The sequence below is a fragment of the Chelonia mydas genome, chromosome 4 (assembly GCF_015237465.2).
Source record: "Chelonia mydas isolate rCheMyd1 chromosome 4, rCheMyd1.pri.v2, whole genome shotgun sequence".
Taxonomy (NCBI): domain Eukaryota; kingdom Metazoa; phylum Chordata; order Testudines; family Cheloniidae; genus Chelonia; species Chelonia mydas.
The window spans coordinates 140302818-140328355 of record NC_057852.1 but is presented as its reverse complement, the minus strand read 5'-3'; the positions used below and the strand labels follow the sequence as shown (position 1 = coordinate 140328355).

General features: G+C 64.1%; 1 protein-coding gene across 4 annotated transcripts in view; it reads right to left on the bottom strand.

Moving 5' to 3' along the window:
* Nucleotides 1-25538, bottom strand: part of EBF4 (EBF family member 4) — a 92655-nt gene that overhangs the window by 6191 nt on the left and 60926 nt on the right. For all 4 annotated transcript variants that reach the window (XM_037898462.2, XM_037898463.2, XM_043544997.1 and 1 more), the window contains 5 exons: nucleotides 22308-22425; nucleotides 19060-19193; nucleotides 18276-18402; nucleotides 14783-14871; nucleotides 1834-1899 (listed from right to left, as the gene is read on the bottom strand). In XM_037898462.2, coding sequence (XP_037754390.2) covers nucleotides 1834-1899; nucleotides 14783-14871; nucleotides 18276-18402; nucleotides 19060-19193; nucleotides 22308-22425 — 534 coding nt within the window. The remainder of the gene's footprint in view (nucleotides 1-1833; nucleotides 1900-14782; nucleotides 14872-18275; nucleotides 18403-19059; nucleotides 19194-22307; nucleotides 22426-25538) is intronic.

Sequence of the window (25538 nt, the reverse complement as noted above, 5' to 3'; positions counted from 1 at the left end):
GAGGGGGCAGGGTGGGCGCAGGGAGTGGAGGGGGGTGGATGGGGCAGTGAAGGGGTGGGGGTGGGAGGACATGGACAGAGTGTGAGGGGGCAGGGAGGGCGCAGGGAGTGGAGGGGGATGGATGGGGCAGTGAAGGGGTGGGGGTGGGAGGACATGGACAGAGTGTGAGGGGGCAGGGAGGGCGCAGGGAGTGGAGGGGGATGGACGGGGCAGTGAAGGGGTGGGGGGGGGAGGAGATGGATGGGGTGGGGGGGCAGGGAGGGCGCAGGGAGTGGAGGGGGATGGATGGGGCAGTGAAGGGGTGGGGGTGGGAGGACATGGACAGAGTGTGAGGGGGCAGGGAGGGCGCAGGGAGCACAGGGGGATGGACGGGGCAGTGAAGGGGTGGGGGTGGGAGGACATGGACAGAGTGTGAGGGGGCAGGGAGGGCGCAGGGAGTGGAGGGGGGTGGATGGGGCAGTGAAGGGGTGGGGGTGGGAGGACATGGACAGAGTGTGAGGGGGCAGGGAGGGTGCAGGGAGTGGAGGGGGGTGGATGGGGCAGTGAAGGGGTGGGGGTGGGAGGACATGGACAGAGTGTGAGGGGGCAGGGAGGGCGCAGGGAGTGGAGGGGGATGGACGGGCAGTGAAGGGGTGGGGGTGGGAGGACATGGACAGAGTGTGAGGGGGCAGGGTGGGCGCAGGGAGTGGAGGGGGGTGGATGGGGCAGTGAAGGGGTGGGGGTGGGAGGACATGGACAGAGTGTGAGGGGGCAGGGAGGGCGCAGGGAGTGGAGGGGATGGACGGGGCAGTGAAGGGGTGGGGGGGGGAGGACATGGATGGGGTGGGGGGGCAGGGAGGGCGCAGGGATGGAGGGGATGGACGAGGCAGTGAAGGGGTGGGGGTGGGAGGACATGGACAGAGTGTGAGGGGGCAGGGAGGGCGCAGGGAGTGGAGGGGGATGGACGGGGCAGTGAAGGGGTGGGGGTGGGAGGACATGGACAGAGTGTGAGGGGGCAGGGAGGGCGCAGGGAGTGGAGGGGGGTGGATGGGGCAGTGAAGGGGTGGGGGTGGGAGGACATGGACAGAGTGTGAGGGGGCAGGGAGGGCGCAGGGAGTGGAGGGGGATGGACGGGGCAGTGAAGGGGTGGGGGTGGGAGGACATGGACAGAGTGTGAGGGGGCAGGGAGGGCGCAGGGAGTGGAGGGGGATGGACGGGGCAGTGAAGGGGTGGGGGTGGGAGGACATGGACAGAGTGTGAGGGGGCAGGGAGGGCGCAGGGAGTGGAGGGGGATGGACAGGGCAGTGAAGGGGTGGGGGGGGGAGGAGATGGATGGGGTGGGGGGGCAGGGAGGGCGCAGGGATGGAGGGGATGGACGAGGCAGTGAAGGGGTGGGGGTGGGGCTGTGCACGGGGTGTTATCTGACCCAATCTCTGTCCCACGGTGTCAGACCGTGCCCACCCCCAGTCCTGGGCTCGGGGAGGCGGGCACTGACGCCAGATGGCCCCTCGGGTCCCAGCTCGCGGTCTGGGGCAGGAGCCAGTCACAGAGTGAGGGGCACGGGGGGGCCGGGACAGGTCCCGCTGGGCAGGAGACTGTCACTGCTCAGTCTCCCCAGGCCCCAGGCTCGGGCTGGGCGGTGGCAGGACCCATGTCCCGACTCCTGCCTGGGTGCCAGCGCGGGGCTGTCGCGCCATCAGAGACTTTGGTCACCAAGCCACGTCAGGCAGCTCCGGCTGGGCCAATGCCCAGGAAGGGGGGTCAGACGCCCTGGTGACGGGCAGGCAGACGGGGCATTCTCCCACCCCCCTTGTCCCACCCAGAGTCTTCAGCTGGGCGCCAGTTCTCCGGTACCTGGTTATTGTGCGGCATCCCGTACAGGGCCTCCACCAGGTCTGCTGCCCTCTTCAGCAAGACTTCCTGGGGGGAGAGAGGGGGCTCAGAGGTGGCCAGCGGGGGCTCCGCCTGGCCTCCCCAGGCTGGCAACACTCAGCAGAAGGAGAGTTCTCCTGTCGCCTCTCAATGGCGCTGCACCCCCACAATACGCCTGGCGCGCTAATCCCTGGCCTCTCCACAGTGCCACCCCCAAAGCCAGACGCTCGGCAGGCCCCTCGCCCGCCCAGCCCCACCTCTGCGGGGCTGCACGGTGCCCATCACCATTGGGACGGGGTGGCCCGGCCATGCCCTGCCTCTGCCCAAATCCACGCGCGTGCCCATTCCCACCTCCACAGCGCCACTTGCCTCTGGGCATCACCCCACTGTGATGCTGCAGAGCAGGTGCCAGCTCCTGCCAAGGTCCCCGTGTCTCAGCTGAGCCCTGAGCAGTACCCGGCTGGAACCAGCCTGGCTGCCCCGGGCACGAGGGGTATGAGAAGGGCTTTGGTGTTCTAGGGACTGTTTTGAGCTGCCGCCCCCACGGATCCCATCGATATCCCACGTAGTCCCGTGGGAGGCACTAGTTCCTCACCGTACTGTGAGCTCCTGTGACCGTGTAACTCACCAGACAGGGGAGGGACATGAGGGTGGGAAGTGCTGGTCTCCAGCAGAAGGTGTTATGTCCTGCCCGACACGAGTCGTGCAAGTGGATTCCTCCCGCCAGCTGCGTTCGCCGCTCAGAGCACGTGGGGAGAGGGGGATAAAACCCCTAAGAAGAAGGAACTGTGTCTCGACGCGGCTTGGACTCTGGGGGGCAAGGTTTCCAGGCATAAGCAAGAGAGCCCCAGTGCTTAGCCTGGGTTAGCCCGAAAGGTCATACAGAGCTCTCTTATGATTGAAGCTTCTCTTACCTTTTGAAACTTAAGACTGTAACTCATTTGTGTGTCTATGTTTACCTACTTTAGCCTTGTAAATAAGTCTCGCTTCCTTTTCCTATTAATACATCTGTAGACAGTTTATTACAAGATGGGCTACAGGTGTTCTCTGTGGTGTGCAATCGACCGGGGGTCAGTGACTGGTCCTTGGGCACTGGCAGTAACCCGAATGTTACTGAGATTCTTTGGGACCATCTGTCCCACAGGCAGGCTCAGCTGGGTGGTGAGACAGACTGCTGCGCCCAAGGGGACGTCTGTGACTCCGTGCTCAGGCAGTTACGGGGCCTGAGGAGTTTGCACTCGGTAATTGGTTGGTGAAATCTGAGCACAGATCTCCCAGCCAATGTGAGGCTTGTGCCCTGGTTCCTGGCAGCCTGCCCTGAGATTGGGGCTCGTGCTCCTGAGTCCCGGCAGGGCAGCCTGATGCGACCCCCAACATCCAGGTGTCACCGATGCTCCTGACCGCACCTTAGGGTTCTCCTATTCTATGCCGTCTTTCCCCTCCTTACAGGCTATTTCCATGCCCCACTCCTGCCGCAATTTGTCCTGAATAGATACTCTCAGTCCTGTCCCACCAAAGGCAGCATCCTTAAACTTGGTCAAGCTGGTTTCCCCGCTCAGGCAATCTCCTTCGCATAGCCATCGTTCAGCCAGAGCCCAGTCCTTCGGGTTAATGCCTCGTCCTTGTCCCTGCTCTGGTAGCTGCCAGCTCTAGCCATGGGGATTTCACATCCACCCTGATAGAGCAATAGAGAATCACAGAACTGGAAGGGACCTCGAGAGGTCTCCTAGTCCAGTCCCCTGCACTCATGGCAGGGCCAATTATCTAGCCCATCCCCGACAGGTGTGTGTCTAACCTGCTCCTAAACATCTCCAGCGATGGGGATTTCACAGCCTCCCTGGGCAATTTATTCCAGTGCTTCACCACCCTGACAGTTAGGAAGTTTTTCCTAATGTCCAACCTAAACCTCCCTGGCTGCAATTTAAGCCCCTTGCGTCTTGTCCCATCCTCAGAGGTTAACGAGAACAATTTTTCTCCCTCCTTGTAACATTTTATGTACTTGAAAACTGTTCTCATGTCCCCTCTCCGTCTTCTCTTCTCCAGACTAAACAATCCCAATTTTTTCAATCTTCCCTCATAGGTCCTGTTTTCTAGACCTTTGATCATTTTTGTTGCTCTTCTCTGGACTCTCCAATTTGTCCACGTCCCTCCTGAAATGTGGTGCCCAGAACTGGACATGCTACTCCAACTGAGGCCGTATCAGTGTGGAGTAGAGTGGAAGAATTACTTCTCGTGCCCCGCTAATACATCCCAGAATGATATTTTTCATGATCTCCATCAGCCCCTGCCTTCATTATCCATTGTCTCATACAATGACACATTGTGTGCATATATTCAGTATCGGGGGTAGCCGTGTTAGCCTGTAGCCACAAAAACAACAAGGAGTCTGGTAGCACCTAACGTTTATTTGGGCATAAGCTTTTGTGGATAAAAAACCACCCAGGAAAGCTTATGCCCAAATAAATGTGTTAGTCTTAACCGGACATATTCAGTGTGAGTGACCCTGTCAAACACTCCCATGGTTCTCTAATCACTCAAGAGGGCTCAGGGGTGAGCTCCAATCTTTCCAACACATTTTCTTTACACATCTTGTCCACCTCAGCATTGCCCTCCACCGGATCGTTACAAACTTGCCTGGCTTTCCCAGCTGATCTGGTTAAGAGGACAGGCATCTGCTTGTCCTCTGGGACACTGCGCGCCCCACAGTCTGTCAAAAGCTGAAAGGCAGACAGGAACTCTTCTCTGCAGTCAGGCAGACTTTCTCCCACTCCGTGGTGCTGGGAGGGGGTGTTTTAGGGGACGGACTAGAAACTCCTTTCGCTGCTCCAGTCCTTTGGGATGCACTGCTGGAGCTCCCACCTTCCTCTGGTGGGGTCTGCCACTGTCTGGGCTGCTTCAGTCTCCCTGACCCACAGTTCCCCATCAGTCTCTCGTGATCATGTTCTTCCTGGGCTCTCGGGGGTTGCAGTCGGGCCAGTTCCCCTGCGGGGGGCTCCTCTGTGGCATCTGGAGCTGGAGGGTCCTGGGGCTTCACCACCTCTTCTTCCCTGGTCATCCAAGCTCTCAACGCCTGATCTGGGGTTTTCCTGTTATGGGATATTCCCCTCTGCAAATGGATCTGTTCCAGTCTTTGCCCTCATAGGTCACTCATGTCTATTTGTGACCTGGGCAATTCTCAATATCAAGTTTACACTTTTAACAGAGCTGGGGTCCTGATCTGTAAACATCACTCATCTGGGGGATGTGACGCCTGCCACAGCTATGCGGGGTCAGGCTGCCCTGCAGGGCTCCAGAGCGTGAGAACCAACCTCAGGGCAGGCTGTCTGGAGCCAGGGCACAGAGCCCAAACAGGCTGTGAGTTCTGTACTTCCATTTCACCAACTAATCATCAAGTGCAAACTCCTCACACACCATAACAGCCTCAACACAGAGTCACAGACAGTCCCCTTGGGTGCTCCGATCTCTCTTGCCCCCCTGGTGAGCCTGCCTTAGTGACAGCTGGTCCCTTACACCAAGAATCACAGCAATATTCAGCTTACTTCCCGTCCCAAAGGACCAATCACTTACCCCAGGTCAGTTGCACCTTAGATCTCACACCAGAGACACAATAAACTATCTAACGATTAACTAGAAAAAGGAAATGAGAATTATTTACAAGTCTAAAGCACGTAAACATACACACACACGAGTTCCAATCTTAAGCTTCAAAAGGTAACCCAATCTTCTATAATAAACAAGCTCTTTATGTCCTTTAGGGTTAACCTAGGCTAAGCACTGGGGATCTTTTGCTTATGCCAAGAAATCTCACCCTCCAGAGTTTTTATTCCTTTCCCACCATGTGCTCTGAGCTGCAAACTCAGCTGACGGGAGGAATCCACTTGCATGACTCATCTTCACGGAGGGAGGGCAGAACAGCCAATGTCTTTTGTCCTCTTTAATGTCCCACAATAGTCCGTCTGATGTTGCTGGGCCTTCCCTGTGGGCCAGGACGTAACGCCTTCTGTTGGAGACCAGCACTTCACACCAGTTACTGTCTCTCTCCTGTCTGGTGAGTTACAATGTCAGAGAGGCTCCCAATACAACCGCTCAAATAGTACCTTACAGTACGGGACACAGATGCAGTAAGTGAGATTAATGCTGGCAGCAACCCACAAGAGTTCAGTAAAGTCTAAACACCAAAAACATTCTTATAACCCTAACCCTATTTTACCAGCACTAACGGAGGGGGGCGGGCAGGGGCAGGCAGATCCCAGATACATTTTTGTCAGTGTTCAGTTCAGCCATAGAGACCTTGGCATGAGCTGGCAGCAGGTCTGCCAGTGTCGCCCCCACTCTATGCACCTCCTGGACCCACGGCACAGTGCTCAGAGCATTAGTATATCCCCCCAAAGGGGCCCATCAACAACCTCACCCCAAAACCCTACACTAGCTGCTTGTCCCCCATCTCCTTCTGGCGTGGGGAGCTCTCCATGGATCCAAGACGTTCTGTTTGCCCTGGGTGTCGGCTTGTGGCTAGGGGTCAGGGATGGGGGTGTGGGCTGGCCGTGTAGTGGGGGCTTGTGGCTCCTGGAGGGGACTCTCGCTCCCCGAGGCTGCATTCACCTGGCGGAGTTGAAGAAGGGGCTGTTCCCCCAGGGAGGGGGGGATCCGAGTTACAGCTGGGGCTGCCTGCCCCTTGTTCCCTGCCCGCGCCCCAGCCCACTAGGGAGAATGCGGAGGGGTGAGGGGTGCGGGGCTGTTAGAGCCCCCGGGAGCCGTTGGCGTACACTGGATTGCAGCTGGCCCTGCGAGTGCGCTGGCTGGGTCCTGTCTCCTGGGCTCTGCTCCTCATCTCGCCCTTGGGGGTGGGCGTGGGGCTGAGGTACTGGCCATGCCCAGGAGGCCTGTGTAAGGCTGCATTCACCTGGCGGAGTTGAAGAAGGGGCTGTTCCCCCAGGACGGGGGGGCCCAAGGAGGAGCTCAGGTTGGAGCAATACACACCCCAAGAAGGAGGAGAACCAGCTGGCCCCACTGCAGGATTCCCAGGGAACCTGGCAACCACCAGCCAGAGACATGGGGCTCCCGGTGCCAGGGGGCCCATCGGGGCATGGCCAGGCGCCCGGCTGCCCATAGACTGGAAGAGCCCTTTGACAGTTCCCTGCTTCGGCAGCGTGAGAGCAAGCAGGCACAGAGGCGCTCCACACCCTGCAGGGGCCTAGCCAGGCGGGTCAGAGGCAGGGCCATGCCCAGGGTGCCCCCTGCAAAGCGGTGTGGGGGGAGAGCACGACAAACCGCGGGTGAGCAGGCTTCCCCTGCTACCTCCAGAGGCACTGGGGCAGAGCCAGCCAGGGGAGAGCGCCCCCTACAGAGCCCCTCCCCGCTCCCGGCAGCACAGCGCCCCCTAGCAGCATGCTGGAGACTGGGGAGAGCGCCCCCTACAGAGCCCCTCCCTGCTTCCAGCAGCACAGCGCCCCCTAGCAGCGTGCTGGGGACTGGGGAGAGCGCCCCTACTGAGCCCCTCCCCGCTCCCGGCAGCACAGCGCCCCCTAGCAGCGTGCGGGGGACTGGGGAGAGCGCCCCCTACTGAGCCCCTCCCCGCTCCCGGCAGCACAGTGCCCCCTAGCAGTGTGCTGGGGACTGGGGAGAGCGCCCCCTACTGAGCCCCTCCCCGCTCCCGGCAGCACAGCGCCCCCTAGCACCATGCTGGGGACTGGGGAGAGCGCCCCCTACTGAGCCCCTCCCCGCTCCTGGCTGCACAGCGCCCCCTAGCACCATGCTGGGGACTGGGGAGAGCGCCCCCTACAGAGCCCCTCCCCGCTCCCAGCAGCACAGCGCCCCCTAGCAGCTTGCTGGGGACTGGGGAGAGCGCCCCCTACAGAGCCCCTCCCTGCTCCCGGCAGCACAGCGCCCCCTAGCAGCGTGCTGGGGACTGGGGAGAGCGCCCCCTACTGAGCCCCTCCCCGCTCCCGGCAGCACAGCGCCCCCTAGCAGCGTGCTGGGGACTGGGGAGAGCGCCCCCTACTGAGCCCCTCCCCGCTCCCGGCAGCACAGCGCCCCCTAGCAGCGTGCTGGGGACTGGGGAGAGCGCCCCCTACAGAGCCCCTCCCCGCTCCCAGCAGCACAGCGCCCCCTAGCACCATGCTGGGGACTGGAGAGAGCGCCCCTACTGAGCCCCTCCCCGCTCCCGGCGGCACAGCGCCCCCTAGCACCATGCTGGGGACTGGGGAGAGCGCCCCCTACTGAGCCCCTCCCCGCTCCCGGCAGCACAGCGCCCCCTAGCAGCGTGCTGGGGACTGGGGAGAGCGCCCCCTACTGAGCCCCTCCCCGCTCCCGGCGGCACAGCGCCCCCTAGCAGCGTGCTGGGGACTGGGGAGAGCGCCCCCTACTGAGCCCCTCCCCGCTCCCGGCAGCACAGCGCCCCCTAGCAGCGTGCTGGGGACTGGGGAGAGCGCCCCCTACTGAGCCCCTCCCCGCTCCCGGCAGCACAGCGCCCCCTAGCAGCCTGCTGGGGACTGGGGAGAGCGCCCCCTACAGAGCCCCTCCCCGCTCCCGGCAGCACAGCGCCCCCTAGCAGCGTGCTGGGGACTGGGGAGAGCGCCCCCTACTGAGCCCCTCCCCGCTCCCGGCAGCACAGCGCCCCCTAGCAGCGTGCTGGGGACTGGGGAGAGCGCCCCCTACAGAGCCCCTCCCCGCTCCCGGCAGCACAGCGCCCCCTAGCAGCGTGCTGGGGACTGGGGAGAGCGCCCCCTACAGAGCCCCTCCCCGCTCCCGGCAGCACAGCGCCCCCTAGCAGCGTGCTGGGGACTGGGGAGAGCGCCCCCTACTGAGCCCCTCCCCGCTCCCGGCAGCACAGCGCCCCCTAGCACCATGCTGGGGACTGGGGAGAGCGCCCCCTACAGAGCGCCTCCCCGCTCCCGGCAGCACAGCGCCCCCTAGCAGCGTGCTGGGGACTGGGGAGAGCGCCCCCTACTGAGCCCCTCCCTGCTCCCGGCAGCACAGCGCCCCCTAGCAGCGTGCTGGGGACTGGGGAGAGCGCCCCCTACAGAGCCCCTCCCCGCTCCCGGCCGCACAGCGCCCCCTAGCAGCGTGCTGGGGACTGGGGAGAGCGCCCCCTACTGAGCCCCTCCCCGCTCCCGGCAGCACAGCGCCCCCTAGCACCATGCTGGGGACTGGGGAGAGCGCCCCCTACAGAGCCCCTCCCCGCTCCTGGCAGCACAGCGCCCCCTAGCAGCGTGCTGGGGACTGGGGAGAGCGCCCCCTACAGAGCCCCTCCCCGCTCCCGGCAGCACAGCGCCCCCTAGCAGCGTGCTGGGGACTGGGGAGAGCGCCCCCTACAGAGCCCCTCCCCGCTCCCGGCAGCACAGCGCCCCCTAGCAGCGTGCTGGGGACTGGGGAGAGCGCCCCCTACTGAGCCCCTCCCCGCTCCCGGCAGCACAGCGCCCCCTAGCAGCGTGCTGGGGACTGGGGAGAGCGCCCCCTACTGAGCCCCTCCCCGCTCCCGGCAGCACAGCGCCCCCTAGCAGCGTGCTGGGGACTGGGGAGAGCGCCCCCTACTGAGCCCCTCCCCGCTCCCGGCAGCACAGCGCCCCCTAGCAGCGTGCTGGGGACTGGGGAGAGCGCCCCCTACTGAGCCCCTCCCCGCTCCCGGCAGCACAGCGCCCCCTAGCAGCGTGCTGGGGACTGGGGAGAGCGCCCCCTACTGAGCCCCTCCCCGCTCCCGGCAGCACAGCGCCCCCTAGCAGCGTGCTGGGGACTGGGGAGAGCGCCCCCTACTGAGCCCCTCCCCGCTCCCGGCAGCACAGCGCCCCCTAGCAGCGTGCTGGGGACTGGGGAGAGCGCCCCCTACTGAGCCCCTCCCCGCTCCCGGCAGCACAGCGCCCCCTAGCAGCCTGCTGGGGACTGGGGAGAGCGCCCCCTACAGAGCCCCTCCCCGCTCCCGGCAGCACAGCGCCCCCTAGCAGCGTGCTGGGGACTGGGGAGAGCGCCCCCTACTGAGCCCCTCCCCGCTCCCGGCAGCACAGCGCCCCCTAGTGCTGTACTGGGGCATTGGGGCCAGCCCTAGTTGATTTGCCGTGGCTGGCCTCAGGACCCCTTGCCCACCTTTGGGCGAGCTCAGGTTTCCGCCAGAGGACGCTGGCAGAACCCCGAAGCGCCTGCAGACACTGCAGTGACAAAATGCGGCCAAGGCCCCCGCTCCCGGCACCGGCGCGGCTGCACGAACGGCTCCTTCCACCGGGCTGCGCACCCTGCCATCAGCCGGCCATCCCGGGCCTCCCCACGCCAATCACAGGGCCCGAACGGTGACTGCCCGCAGCGCGGCCTTCCCCAGCGCCCCTGCCACGCTCCCTGGGGCTGATCCGGCGGGAGACCCCGGCTGGCTCCAGGGGCTGGGATCAGGCCCTCGGACTGCCAGCTCCTCGGGCAGGGACCAGCGCTTCGTGTCTGGGCCGTGCCCGGCGCCGGGGGGCCTGTGGTCCAGGGATCCATAGATTCACAAACCCCAGGGCCGGAAGGGACCACTGTGCTCACCTCGTCTGACCCCTGGAGAACAGGCCAGAGACCCGCCCCACAGCAATTCCTTCGGCCCTAGGCCTTACCCTGCCAGGGTGTTGAAAGCTCCCAGGAAATACGGCCCAACAGGGAGCGATCCCGCTTGCCTGGCTACACCCCCGAGTCACACTGGTTTGATTTAAATCAGGTTCCAAGCAGTTCAGTGAGAGCGGTGCGGAGCCAGTGTGGACACGCCGACCGCCGTCGATTCCTCCCCCACGCCAGGGAAATGGGTCCAGGCCACGCTCCCTCTGGAGTCCGGGCGTCCACATGGCAAGGGGGCCACGGCACCACTTCCAGCGCAGCCCTGCAGCCCTGCCTGCGCTGAGCATAACCCGGCGGGCGGGCGGGCGAGCGGGGCTGGAGGTGCAGCAGCCGGTCCTGAGGAGCGCCAGGCGTGGCCACTCCTATTCGATCCCCGGGGACAAGCCCCGTGTCAGGTGCAGCGCAGAGCCGTGGGTGCCTCGGGCCCAGAGCGGGCAGCCGGACGCACCCGGGCTCCCCAGTCCCGGGGCTGCAAGGGGGCTGGCGGGAGGGGTGACGCGAGGGACGGGCAGGGCGGGGCGCTCTCTGGAGAGGGCGCATCCGGCGAGATTTTATCCCCAGGGGTCAACCATACAGCCACAGCTGGAGGTACGGGCGCCCCTTTCTCCTCTCTCCAGTCCCGGCCCCCCCCGTTCCGCCCCAGCCTCCTGTCACCCCGGCCCCACAGGCCTCTGCCCACACGGACTCCGGACAGCAACCGGACGCGGGGGGGCAGGCAGGGCCGTGCTGTAACGGGGGTCTGCCACTAGAGGGTGCACAGGCGCACCCTTCCCTGCAGACACCCCCCGCCCCAGTACACAACACACCCACCCACACACACGGGTACACAGCACACCCACTCACATCCCCTATACACAACACATGTGCCCCCGATACACAACACAACCACTCACAGCCTGATACACCATACACATGCCCTGATACACAACACACCCACCCACACGGGTACACAGCACACCCACTCACATCCCCTATACACAACACATGTGCCCCCGATACACAACACAACACACTCACCCCGATACACAACACCCACACCCCAATACACATCACACTCACATCCCGATACACAACTCACCCGCCCCATACATACATACACACATACATCCCGATATACAACACCCCCCCAATACGCAGCACCCCGATACACACACACATCCACACCCCCAATACGCAACACCCACACCCCAATACGCAACACCCACTCAGACACAACACCAGACACACCGATACACAACACACCCACCCCTAATACACACACACATCCCCAATATGTAACACACATTCATCCACAGATACACAACACCCCTCCCCAATAGGCAGCACCCCCAATACACAACACACGCTCACCCACACTGGTACACAACAAACACACACACACACATCCCCGATATACAACACACACAGCACCCCAGCCCAGGCCCCTCCATGGGAAGCTGGTCTGTGGGGCGACGGGCACAGAGAAGGAGTCTGCCCCCGCCCGGTTCCCAGCTGTTTGCCCAGGGCCCCCCGGCGGGCGGCAATGGCGTGTGTGGGGGCGAGGTGGGCAGCGCCCCGTCCGTCCAGCCCCCTGCCCCCAGCCACTGAGATCCGCGGTATTGACTTGCTGTCAAGCGAAGCACGGACAATCGCAGCCACGCGCTCGCTGGCCGTCTGTAATCCCTGTCCGATCAATGCCGCCATGGAGAAGCCCGGCTGCGGCCCGCACCCGCCGACCGCTCGCTCAGGCTGATGGCCAGCGCGGGTGGCACTGACCCTGGGATTGCTGGGGCGCGGGCAGGTGGCGGGGGGGCAGTGACTGCCCTTCTCCAGGCACACCTGGCCCCCGGCCTGGGCCAACTACGCCGAGCCAGGCAGCTGGTTACGGCTGGGGCTGAATGCAGCCAATACCCTCGCGCCCACCACGTGTCTCAGCTATGGGCACGGGCTGGGGGCACAAAGCCTCCCAGCCATGGGGGGGGTTAGGGGGGCCCCTCATCTGGGCCGCAGCACGGACACAGTGCCCTTCCCCTCCCGGGAACCCGATCAGCAGCCCCAGCCAGTGCTGAGCTGGGAACCAGGGTGGGGTGGGTGGCCCCGGTACAACCTTGGACGCCTGGCCACCCCATCAGCACCCTCCCCCAAGCCTCACGCGCCCATGCCTGGGACAGCTGGTGGGAGAAAGGGGAGCACTGCAGGCCTGGGGGAGAAGTCCTGGCTCTCGCCCACAGACCCCACTCCCCTCCCAGAGCCAGGAATGGAACCCAGGAGTCCTGAGGCCCACCCCCTGCTCTACCCACCGGCCCCCCGGCTATCTGACAGCGATACGCTAGTGGGCGGCACAGAGAATGTCGTGCTGTCCCCCCACTCCCGGCGGAGGGGCCGCTGCCCCATAGGGCCGGAGCACAGGATTCGGGTTCTAATCCTGCGTCTGACTCCGATGGCCTCTGGGCCCTGGGGCAGGTCGTTCCCCCTTGTGGCCCCCATGTGTACACTGGGACGGGGGTCCCTGCCCCCCTATCCTTGCAGGGGCAGCAGCGAGCGCAGCGTGGGCGGCTGGGCCCTGTCACCACATGATGAATGGCTCCAATTTGTCAGCAGCTTTGGCCTGTCACTTCTCATCAGGCGGCCCTGGCCCTGCCTGGAGCCATTAGTGTCACCGCGCGGGGGAGGGGAGGTGGGGGGGGAAGGACAGGCCCATCTAGGCCTTGCTCCCTGCAGCGCCCCACGGCCCACCGGCCCCCACCCCTCATGCAGCCCAGCACTGGCTGTGCCCCCATCCCAGCTGCCTGGCACCATCTCCAAAGGGCCCCCCATGCCTCATGGCGGTCGTTTGGGGGGCTGTTTCACACTGCGTTTATGTTTGCCCCAGGCAGCGTCCACCCCTCTCCCCGACCAGCACAGCGATAGCAAACCACTGTCCCCTGCTGGGGCAAGGGGCGCAAAGGGGGGCACAGGGAGGGAGCAGTGCCAACAGAGGGAGGAGTGCCAGGGGTGGTTCAAGTCTCTGAGGCACCCGGCCTCTCAGGGGTGCGGCGTGCCAGGCCTGGAGTCCCCAGCCAGCCCGACATCCCCTCCCCATGGCTGATGGCCACGTTGCTCCCCCTGGGCCGGTCGGTCGGGTTGTGCTCTCTCGGGCAGCACTGGGGTGTCTGTATGTTGGGAAAGTGCCTCGGGAAACAAAAACCAGATTCCCACTGATGACGGTGGCCTCGATCCTGCGAGCAGACCCAGCTGGGCGGCCCTGGCAGCAGGGAGGCCCCAGGGACTTCCCTGCCACTTGCGCCTCAGTTTCCCCCTCGGGAGGTGAGGGCTGGGAGGGGTATAAATTCAGTAACGCCAGGGCAGGGTCACAGCAGAATAGGAGGATCTTCGGGGAGCCCCAGGCAGCTCCTTGGCCATGGCACGCCATTTCCCCTCCCCTGCCTCCTCAGCCCGGGTGCCAGCGTGCTGTCCGGGCATGGGGAGCACGGGGACAGAGCCATGCAGCCATTCGCTAGCAGTGCTGTGGAGCCCGTCACCAGTGTGGGCCTGTGATGAAGCGGGACTGTTCTTAATGTTTCCTCTGAATAGTGTGGGGGTGCCTCAGTTTCCCCTAGGCAGTTCTTAAGTATCTAGGGGGTGGGGTAAGGGTGTATGATCATTGCAGAGCCCTAGCGGGCAGGTGTGTGCAGGGGTCTGGACACAGAGAATGGCCGACACCCTGTTTCCTGGCAACTGATGGCCTGGGCCCTTCCCCCCTGCAAGGTGAGAGCTAAAGGGCTGGAGAACAAAGGAATCAGGTGACCTCCTGGCCTGGGAAAGGGACAAAGCCCAGAGGAGAGGGGGTTGGGGGGCTGGAGGGAGTTTCAGTTTGGGGCTGGCTGGGAGATGGAGTGAAGTACAGACGTGATTGTCTGGCTCACTGCCCCCCAAAATGGACCCAGCTGAGGGGTCCTGTTCTCTGCACCTACAAGCTCTGTGTTAGACCATGTTCCGGTCGTCTAATAAACCTTCTGTGTTACTGGCTGGCTGAGAGTCCCGTCTGACTGCGGAGTTGGGGGGCAGGACCCTCTGGCCCCCCCAGGACCCCGCCTGGGTGGACTCGCTGGGGGAAGTGCACGGAGGGGCAGAGGATGGTGAATGCTCCAAGGTCAGACTCAGGAGGGTGGGAGCCGGGTGCGCTGTTTGCCCTGCAGACAGGCTGCTCTCCGAGAGGAGACTTCCCCAGAGTCCTGCCTGGCTTTGTAGGGAGCAGTTCCAGGGCATCGCCCGGGGACTCTGTGGCAGGGCCACCCGCTAGTCACCCTGCGGGGCTAGCGGCACGGGAACCTGACCGCCGTGGGGCTGTCCACCCTGAGCCGTGCTGCCTCCGTGCCCCACGGGGGAGCAGGCCTACCTTGGGTAAGCGCTCGGGGTCTCCGGGGTGCCGGGGGATCACCTTCTGCAGCCGCTGGAACCCGTAGTCGATGGTTGGCTCGTTCAGTGCTGGGGAGGGAGGGAAACAGAGAGAGTCAGGTGCCACGGACGGGGCTCCCTCTAAACCCCACCTGCCTGAGGGGAAGGGCTGGCGCTGTCCCCGTGGGGGAAACTGAGGCATGGTGCAGGGGGCTGACCTACCCATGGGCACAGAGCCAGGCCACAGAACCCAGGAGTCCTGGGGTGACAAAGTGGGAAAGTTTTGTAATGATACTATGACCCCGGTGTGTGCCTCAGTTTCCCTCCAGCCTTGCCTGGCTCCCAGGGGGAGGAAAGGACGACATTCGCTCTCAGGGCAGGCCAGGAGACGCAGGCATGCGTGTCGCTGAGCTGTCAGGCTAAGGAGTGGCTGAGTCTGACCCAAAGCCATGGAGAACCCGAGATGACGACGGACAATCCCTGAGGCCAGAACACCGACCCCGGTGACCCTGCGACTGCCTGGCCTGCAGGCTTGGGCACAGCGGGCTGGGAGGGGACCGGTGGGGATAAGGGGCTGGCTCCTGGCACAGGCTGTCTGCCCTCTCCAGGGGCTGAGGCAGGCCAGAGAGCCAGAGCCAGGGGTGAACCCGCCGCCCCCGACTGGTGCTTTGTGGGGGCAGGATAGACAGACGGTGCTTTCACCCGTACGTCTCGGGGCTGCCCCAGGGCTGCGTCCAGGTGCCCAACAAACCTGGCTTGGTCTGCAAATTCAGCCGGGCGTCACTGCATAACCTGCGGGTGCACTGCTCCATGTAGGGGGGCGAGGCTCTCCGGGGGGCTGGCCCCATGCGACCCACTGGGCTGAGCTCCAGGCATGAAGCAGGGGGCTGGAGCCCAGAGGCTCCATCTAGGAAGTGGGGCCCACACAAGGAAAAGTGGGACCCAGTGGGGGCCTGGCATACTGAGGGGGGCCTCCCAGGGACTGTTTAAAAGGTGGGGCGTCGCCCCGATCCCACGGATCCGTGACCCCTGGGCCCAGCCACCTGCTCTGCTCCCGTTAGAGATGGACGTCGCCTCCTTGCGCGAGTGACATGGAGTCTACCCGGGGCTGGGGGCCGGGACGTCCCTGCCTCTCCCCGAACCCCCGGAGCTGCATGGCCAGGGTCCAAGCCCAGGGTTCAGCACCACGGCCAGGGCTGGCACCAGGCCAGAGACTGGACGGCCAGACAGGGCACGTGGAGGCTAGGACTGGACGGACAGGGGTGCGCCCGGGCGCTAGGGCTGGACAGACAGACAGACAGAGGGGTGCTGGGCGTGGGGAGAGAAGAGGCTCTGCAGGCTGGCAGCAGGAGCCCCCGGCCGCTCCGTGGGTGGGACGGGCTGGCTCCCGGGGAAGGCTTGGGGACAGGCAGCCTTGCCCCAGCCCTTCGACAATGGCCGACGGGCCGTCTCCCCACCCGTCGCCCCACACTCCGGGCAGGAGCCACCCGGCGCTGTGTGCTGGGACGCCCGCCGGCGGCTCGACCCCGCAGAGGGGAGCACGGGCATCGGGCCGGGGAGGTGCCCAAACCGCTTGGCAGGGGGAGCTGCCACTCAGCAGCCGGGGCTCACCCGGAGCACGTGCCAGCCGGGGGGGCAGATGGGCATGGAGGGAGAATCACTGTGACACACACACACTGAGTGACATACACACACAGCATCACACACAGGGTCTCAGACACATGGTGTTACACACACAGGGTCTCACACACACACACACGATATTACACACACGGTGTCATGTAGGGCGACCAGACAGCAAGTGTGAAAAACCGGGACAGGGGGTGGGGGGTTATAGGAGCCTCTATAAGACAAAGCCCCAACTATCGGGACTGTCCCCATAAAATCGGGACATCTGGTCACCCTAGTGTCACGTCACACACACAGAGTCTTAGACACACACACGGTGTCACACACAGAGGAAAGCCCCTCCCAGGAACACACACCCCATTGATCCCCCGCCCCCCCCCCCCCCCGCCTTAATCTTCCATGGCTGGGCAAAGCCAGAGAAGCTGGAAACTGGGATCTAGCCGGCGGAGCGGGGGCCAAATCAATCACTCCCCCCGGCCCCCCCAGCCGGGTCGATACGCACAGAGCAGCCCTGGTCTGGAAAGGGAGGCTGAGTGCCGGGAACCCCCCCGGGCCCCTTCGGGCCCCCGCACAGCAGGGAGAGCAGCAGCAGTGGGAGTGGGGGACCTGGACGAGTGCCCTACGAAAGGGAGCATCGGGTCTCTGCCCTCCGTCCCCCCTGCATGCATCTACCCCCCAGCGACCCAATTCCGGCCGCCCCCCTGCCTCCATCCCCGCCCCTCCCATCCCCCCCACCCATCCTCCATGCATCTACCCCCCAGCGACCCACCTCCGGCCACCCCCCTCCCTCCATCCCCGCCCCTCTCATCTTCCCCACCCACCTATCCATCCCCCGCACGCATCTACCTCTCACTGACCCACCTCCAGCCACCCCCTCCCTCCATCCCCGCCCCTCCCATACCCCCACCTACCCATCCTCCATGCATCTACCACCTACCTACCCATCCATCCATCATGCCCCCCACATCTATCCCCACACCTACCTACCCACCTCCATCCACCTCCCTCCCTCCATCCCCACCCCTCCCACCCCCCCACTTACCTACCCATCCATCCTATCACCAAACCAACCCTCTATAATCTACCCCATGTACCCCTACCTACCTCCATTTACCCCTCCGCCCCTCCCCCCTACACACACATCTATCACCAAACCAGCCCTATAGAGACATCTGCCCCCTCACTGTCCTCCCGCCCGCCCCCACAGGCCCTCTGTGCCTAGCCTGGGCTGGGGGGTGATTCAGAGCTCACCAGGGCCCAGACGGAGGCCCCGCTCCCACTCCTGCATTTCCACGGGGTCAGGAGAGGCAGGTCCTTGCTGCCCTGCCCCTCCGGCATGGCTCCACCGTGCCCAGGCTGGGGGCGCCCCTCAGAGCAGGGACCCGGTCTCTGCTGGGCCGGTGGCGGGGAGACGTCTGGGCGGCCGTGCAGAGGGGCTGCCTGCTGCTCCCATCACGCCCGCGAGCGGCCATGTGACGGCTCCCTCCCGGAGCCCAGGACACAGCACCCCTCCCCGACGCCCCTCGCCCTGGGGCAGGAGGAAACGGCATCCCAAGGGCAGACCAAGGAGACGCTGGCCACCAAGAATGCGTTTTCCTGGCCATCCAATGGGCTGGAGGCCTCGGGGGCGACAGATCACCCACCAGTCCCTGGCCACCCAGACCCCCAGTGACTCCCAGACTCCCCCGGGGCGGGGCCTGGCAGTTACACCAGAGGGGGCAGGACTCTGGGGTGCCACTCCCACCTCTGCCACCCACTCGCTCTCTGGCCCTGGGCACGTCACCCGTCCCGCCGTGGCCGAGCGGTGGTGGAGCAGGGTGGTGAGCCCCGAGGGCAGAGCTGCCCGGCCCGGCCGCGCCCCTCACCTGTGTAGACGAAGCGGCCGGGCGCTCCCTTGCAGAACTGCTTCGACTTGTAGGAGAGCGTCACCTCCACCACGCCGGGGATGTGGCGGGGCGGCGTCTGCACCCGGATGGCGTGAGGGGTGATCAGCTGCACGGGGCAGGAGAGAGGGGGGCTGAGCCCATGTGCAGTGCGGGGGGGGGATGGAGGAGGGGAGGTGATGACTGGAGGGGCAATGGGGGGGGAGGAGATTAAGGCCCCGATTCAGGTGCAGATTCACTCTCCTCCCCCGGGGCTGAGCCCAGCCGGCTCCCCCGGCCTCTCAAGCTCACAGACTAGCCGGTCCAAGGACCCTTCGCTGGCCAGCAAGGGGCATGAGGAGCCTCCATCCCAGCCCCCCCTCGTGGGGAGCCCCCAGGGTGCCGCTGTGCCTCAGGAGCCCGTCCCCCGGGCCCTCTGCCCTTGCCCAGTTCCCCAGGCCAGGCTGGGCCGGGGCTCCCTCCGGGGAAGTGGCCTGGCATTGGGAGATGGGCGGGAGGGATCTGGCACGGTACCCGCTGAGACAGGATCCGGCGGGGCCGGAGCTCTGAAGGGAGCCTGGCTCCGCACCTCCGGGGGCTGCACCCCACAGGGCAGGGCCCCTTCGCCTTGACCCAGAGCTACCCCCGGCCCAGCCCGAAGGGGCCCTGCCCGGCGCCTCGGGATGGGGCTGCGCGGCGCCGGGAGGCCTCAGGATGGACAGAGATGTGGGGGGCGGGCGTGGGGGCGCGGAGAGGCACCGGGGGAAGGGGGCTCACGCTCGCCCACCTCGCTCCACACCAGCATGGTGCCGAAGACGACCTGCAGCCCGTCAAAGAAGTTGTCGCCGATGACGATGACGGTGGCGCCGCCCGTCGTCCACCCTTCGCTGGGGCTGATGGCTTTGATGCAGGGGGTGGCTGCTGCGGGCGGGGAGGGAGAGACAGCGCGTGGTCAGGGGGTGACAGAGAGCGGGGAGCACGGGGAGAGCCGGGACGGGGAGGAGGAGAAAGCAGGCGAGGAGAGGAGAGAGCAGGGCTGGGATGGGAGACAGACAGATAGAGAGGAGGGGTGTGAATGGGGACAGATGGATGGAGGGACAGACAGAGGGGTGTGTAGGGGGAGGGATGGATGCAGAGGCGTGATGGGGGTGGAAGGACGGGCGGAGGGGTGTGTATGGGGGCGGATGGATGGAGGGGTGTGATGGAGGGGTGAGAATGGGAAGAAATGGATGGAGGGAGAGGTGTGTACAGGGAGAGATGGATGGGGGAATAGAGGGAGGGGTATGATGGGGTTGCAGGATGGAGGGTGTGTAGGGGGAGGGATGGATGGATGGATGGAGGGGTGTGTATGGGGAGGGATGGATGGAGGAAGGGGTGTGTATGGGGAGGGATGGATGGAAGGATGGACAGAGGGGTGTGTATGGGGCGGATGTATGGAGGGGTGTGATGGAGGGGTGAGAATGGGGAGAGATGGATGGAGAGGTGTGTATGGGGAGGGATGGAGGGAGGGACAGACAGAGGGGTGTGTACAGGGAGGGATGGATGGATGGATGGAGGGGTGTGTATGGGGAGGGATGGAGGGAGGGGTGGATGGAAGGACGGAAGGATGGAGGGAGGGGTGTTAATGGGAAGGGATGGGTGGAGGAAGGGGTGTGATGGGGAAGGATGGATGGAGGGATGGAAGGATGGACGGAGGGGCGTGTATGGAGGCGGATGCATGGAGGGGTGTGATGGAGGGGTGAGACTGGGGAGAGATGGATGGAGAAGTGTGTACAGGGAGGGAGGGATGGATGGATGGAGGGAGGGGTGTGTACGGGGAGGGATGGAGGGAGGGGTGGATGGAAGGACGGGTGGAGGAGTGTGTGGGGGAGGGATGGATGGAGGGAGGGGTGTGTACGGGGAGGGATGGAGAGAGGGGTGGATGGAAGGGCGGGTGGAGGAGTGTGTAGGGGGAGGGATGGATGGAGGGAGGGGTGTGAATAGGGAGGGATGGAGGGAGGGGTGGATGGAAGGGCGGATGGATGGAGGGAGGGGGGCAGATGGACTTACTGCAGGGGAGTAGGGCTGGGACACCCGTTCCCCGTGGGAATGGCAAAGCTTCCCTCGGCCGGGGAGGGGGCTGGGGGGAGCTCTAGAGTGGGGCACTGCAGGGCCGCTGGGCACTGCCAGCTCCAGAGAGGGTCTAGCCTGCCAGGCCCGGGGGGTCAGCGCTGGGGGAGACACAGACGCCGAGCCGGGGGTCTGCCAGCGGGGACTGGCAGTTCCACAGAGGCCGTAACATAGCGTGGCTGGGGGCCTGGCCCCCAAATGCCAGAGGGGGTGGGGTGGGGAGCGGAGGGAACAGAGGGTGGACTTGTCCGATGTTGCAGCAGCTGCAGCGGGGAGGGATCCCAGGGCACACACCTCCCCCGGGGACCTGCTGCAAAGGCCCACGTCGGAGAGCTCCCGGTCCCAGCCCTGGCAGGCCTGAGGGGAAGGCGGGAGGACCCGAACCCCTGTGAGATCCTTGGGAAGCCTCCGGGTGCCATCAGTGGACCTTGGGTCCGGCTCTCCAGGCTCAGGAGAGCCCCCCTGGGGCCAGGGGCTTTGAGGATGGCCAGTGGCAGCCCTGGCAGAACCATGCCAGGAGCCAGACCCCAGGCCAGTGCCAGCCTGGCCGGGTCCGCGTCGGTGCTGCCACAGATCCCATCCCGCTGGGTGCAGGTCCAGGGGCCGTGATGTGTGGGTCTGGCTGCACCTGTGCCCTGTCGATGGCACTGCACCACGGCAGGCCCCAGAGCCAAGTGCCAGGCCCTGCCCCTCGCCCCCCCACCCCCCAAGCTGTATTCGACAGCAGGAGGGGCGAAGCAGGAGCCAGTGGAGTTTCTTGCCCGGGGGAGCCCTGATGGTGGAGATCGGGGGGTCTGGGGGCTTCTGGGGCAGGGGTGGGGGGTGACCGGTGTCTCAGCCAGGCTTCGCCACGCACATGACACGGGAAGGGGCCAGGAGCGTGGGCGCCGGGCCCTGGCAGCAGCAGCCGATCAGAACACACTGGGCCCCTGCGGGGGGGCTGTCTAGCTTCTGTGCACCCGCCACCTGAGACGGCAGCGCCCCCGAAGGGCTCAGCCCCCCTTTACTGTGGGGCAGCGAGGAAACGATCATCCACCTGCCGGCTTAGAAAGGGGGCCCGGGGCTGGGGGTCCCGGGTGTCCTGGGCTTGGGGTGTCCAGGGGCACTCAGCGTTCCCAGAGCACCCACCGCGGGGCCGGGAGCGCTGACAGCGACTGCTGTGCAGGGAGCGGTGAGTTTGGGGTGACGTACAGGTCCCCCCATCTCCCTGGGCAACTGCCATCAACAGGGCACGTCATCCTGCTCCTACGGAGCCCGCGGTGGGATGTGCTGGCCGCTAGCCAAGAACTTGGGGCTGCCCCGTTTGAAGCATCAAGCCGGTGGGCAGCTGGGCCGCGGCAGGTTTGGGGCAGGGCCAGCAAGTCCTTAAGGGGCTGACAGGGTCATTCACAGGGCAGCGCTGTGGGATTTGGTGCCAGGCCATTTCCAGGGCAGATGGCGTGTGTCGGGATCCTCTGCAACGCCGGGCATCGTGCCAGCAGAGCCGGCTGGCTGCCTCCAGGGGACGGGCCTTGGCCAGGGCCCAGCCACCCACGGGGAGAGCGCGGGGGCCAGGTCTTGGGGAGGGCTCGCGCTGCTTTTATTTTGGGGTGGGGTGCTGGTTTCTGGCTCAGGACTTGAAAGTGGACCCGGGTGGGTGGGGTGGGTCGGGGCCTGGTGCGATCGCACGGGGAAATGGAGATCACGGCGGTGCAATGGTGGTCGGTGCTGGGGAGGCCCGTGCGAGGGGAGTGCTCACCGGGCTGCGCTCGGGGCTGCTCTCTGCGGCTGTTTCCCGGCACTCCATGCCTGGAGACCCCCTGCACGCTTAGCTGGGGCCCGCCCCCTGCAATTTCCCAAAGCGGCTGCTCATTCTGAGCCCCCCGCTCCCGCCGACCCGCGTGCAGCAGGGGGCTGGATGCTCCGGCAGAGCCGGGGGGTGCTCACCTTCGGAGGGGTCCAGCCGTCGCGCCCGGCGCCCGTGCTTCGAGTTGTTGTGGACGAACATGTTATCGGACACCGCCAGGACGTGCCCGTCCACGTTCACCGTCGTTGACACCACCACCTGGGGGCCAAGAGCATCTCAGCGTTACGGCAGCTGTGCGGCAGGAGAGCCGGTCCGGCGAGACCCCGGCAGCCGGTGCACTGCGCGGCCCGGGCCCCTGCAGCAGCTCTCAGGGACCCCACCCCAGTTTGGGACATTGCCTGTACCCCGAGAGTGCAAGTCAGGGGTTGAGTCCCCCCCAGACGGGACAGCCCATCCCACCGCAGAGTCCTTAGCACCCCCCCCAAAACGGGACAGCCCATCACACCGCAGTCCTTAGCACCACCCCTCAATGGGGCAGCCCATTGCAATGCAGAGTCCTTAGAACCCCCCCCCTCCGCCCCCCCAAACGGGACAGCCCATCACACCATAGAGTCCTTAGCACCATCCCTCGATGGGGCAGCCCATTGCAATGCAGAGTCCTTAGGACCCCCCCCCAAACGGGACAGCCCATCACACCATAGAGTCCTTAGCACCATCCCTCAATGGGGCAGCCCATTGCAATGCAGAGTCCTTAGGACCCCCCCCCAAACGGGACAGCCCATCACACCATAGAGTCCTTAGCACCATCCCTCAATGGGGCAGCCCATTGCAATGCAGAGTCCTTAGCACCCCTGCCCCCCAAATGGGACAGCCCATCACACCATAGAGTCCTTAGCACCATCCCTCAATGGGGCAGCCCATTGCAATGCAGAGTCCTTAGGACCCCCCCCCCAAACGGGACAGCCCATCACACCATAGAGTCCTTAGCATCATCCCTCAATGGGGCAGCCCATTACAATGCAGAGTCCTTAGAACCCCCCCCCCAAACGGGACAGCCCATCACACCATAGAGTCCTTAGCACCATCCCATAATGGGGCAGCCCCATTGCAATGCAGAGTCCTTAGAACCCCCCCCTCCGCCTCCCAACGGGACAGCCCATCACACCATAGAGTCCTTAGCACCATCCCTCAATGGGGCAGCCCATTGCAATGCAGAGTCCTTAGGACCCCCCCCCAAACGGGACAGCCCATCACACCATAGAGTCCTTAGCACCATCCCTCAATGGGGCAGCCCATTGCAATGCAGAGTCCTTAGCACCCCCCCCCAAATGGGACAGCCCATCACACCATAGAGTCCTTAGCACCATCCCATAATGGGGCAGCCCCATTGCAATGCAGAGTCCTTAGAACCCCCCCCCCCCCCCCCCCCGCCCATTGCAATGCAGAGTCCTTAGCACCCCCGCCCCCCAAACGGGACAGCCCATCACACCATAGAGTCCTTAGCACCACCCCTCAATGGGACAGCCCCATTGCAATGCAGAGTCCTTGGAACCCCCCCGAAACAGGACAGCCCATTGCACCATAGGGTCCTTGGAGGCCCCCTCAATGGGGCAGCCCATCGCACGGCAGTGTCTGTTGAACCCTACCCCCAGTGGGGCAGCCCAAGGCACTGCAAGGCCCCTGAATGCCAGCCGTGGCCCAGCCCTCTCCGGCGGGGGTGGGGGTGCGGGATGCCATTACTAGGGGCTAAGTACCAGGGTCTGACGCTGCTTAGGCGATGGCCCACGCCACCCACCGGTGCATTGTGGGAAAGCTGGGAGGGGAGGTTCTGGGGCAGGGCAGCTGTTCAGTCCTGAACCCTGAGCCGCGGCAACTCCCTGCTGCCATGCGCCCTGCAGAGCCAGGTGTGACGTTACTGACGTGAACTGGGGCCGCTGGGACGTTACTAGTATGAACGGGGACCGCACGGATCAGTGTCGCCACCCCGGTTCTGTATTTGCAGGAACTATTGTACAAAGGGGGCCGTGGGAGGTGTCTATGGAAGGCTATGATTGCTGGGTATGATTATCCTATCTGTGTGGGTGTGTCAGGTTTGTAGTTAAAGTTATGAATAGTGGCTATGTACTCGCATCTCAATGTGTTTTGATTCTAGGTAGCCTCAGGGAAGCATTTGGTCAGCTTCTTGAGAAAAGACTATTCTCGGTAAGTGCCCAATCAAGAAACACTTAACTGACAATGGACCTTGGGAGACTCCAATCCACATATGAAAAGTCTTCCTGGGAACGTTCAAGGTAGCACGTGAGCAATGGCTGCTCTACCTGTAAAGACCTGAGTCATGCGTGGACATGTGACTTGCCCAGGTGACTCCAAATTCCACCTTGCTGCTGTGATTTTCCAGACTAAGAACAAAGGGGTCCTTCCACAGGGCAGAGGATATAAAAGGCCCTGGAAACCGCTCCATTTTGTCTTCAATCCTGCTTCTTACCTCTGGAGGAACGTTGCTACAAATTGAAGCTCTGAACAAAGGACTGAAGGACCCACCCCAGCTAGGGATGTTCTCCAGAGACGGGATTTGAACCTGCAGTTTATTCCATCGCGGCTGAAAGCCTGAACCAAGAACTTTGCCATTACTGGATGTCATTGATTCCATTTCACCAATTCTAGCTCTCATCTATATTTCTTTCTTTTTATGAATAAACCTTTAGATTTTAGATTCTAAAGGATTGGCCACAGCGTGATTTGTGGGTAAGATCTGATTTGTATATTGACCTGGGTCTGGGGCTTGGTCCTTTGGGATCGAGAGAACCTTTTTACTTTTACTGGGGTATTGGTTTTCATAACCATTCGTCCCCATAAGGAGCAGTGCTGGTGGGGATACTGGGAAACTGGGGTGTCTAAGGGAATTGCTTGTGTGACTTATGGTTAGCCAGTGGGGCAAAACCGAAGTCCTCTCTGTCTGGCTGGTTTGGTTTGCCTTGGGGTGCACAGAAATCCCAGTCTGGGGCTGTGACTGCCCTGCTCGAATTGATACTTTCAGTAGTGTGCCGCCAAAGGCCGCTTCGTTACACGAGGGTCAGCGTTCCAGGGGGCGAGGGGGCCAGGCCAGCCCCAGCCCCCAGCCTGGCTGCCAGGTCTCCTCCCTGCCCCCACCCGCTCGCTGGCTCGTCGGGGTGGCGGGCTTGGCTGCTCTCCCAGGAACCGCGGCGCTATGCAAATTGGATGGGTTGTTAATCATGTAAAAATGTCACAATTATCATATCTTTCCGAGAGGCCCTAATGAAGGCGCCGCACTGGGGGTGAGCTGGGGAGCCGGGCCAGAGCCGCCACCTCCGCCTGCCGAGCTGCACCCGCCAGGCACCACGGGGGAGCTG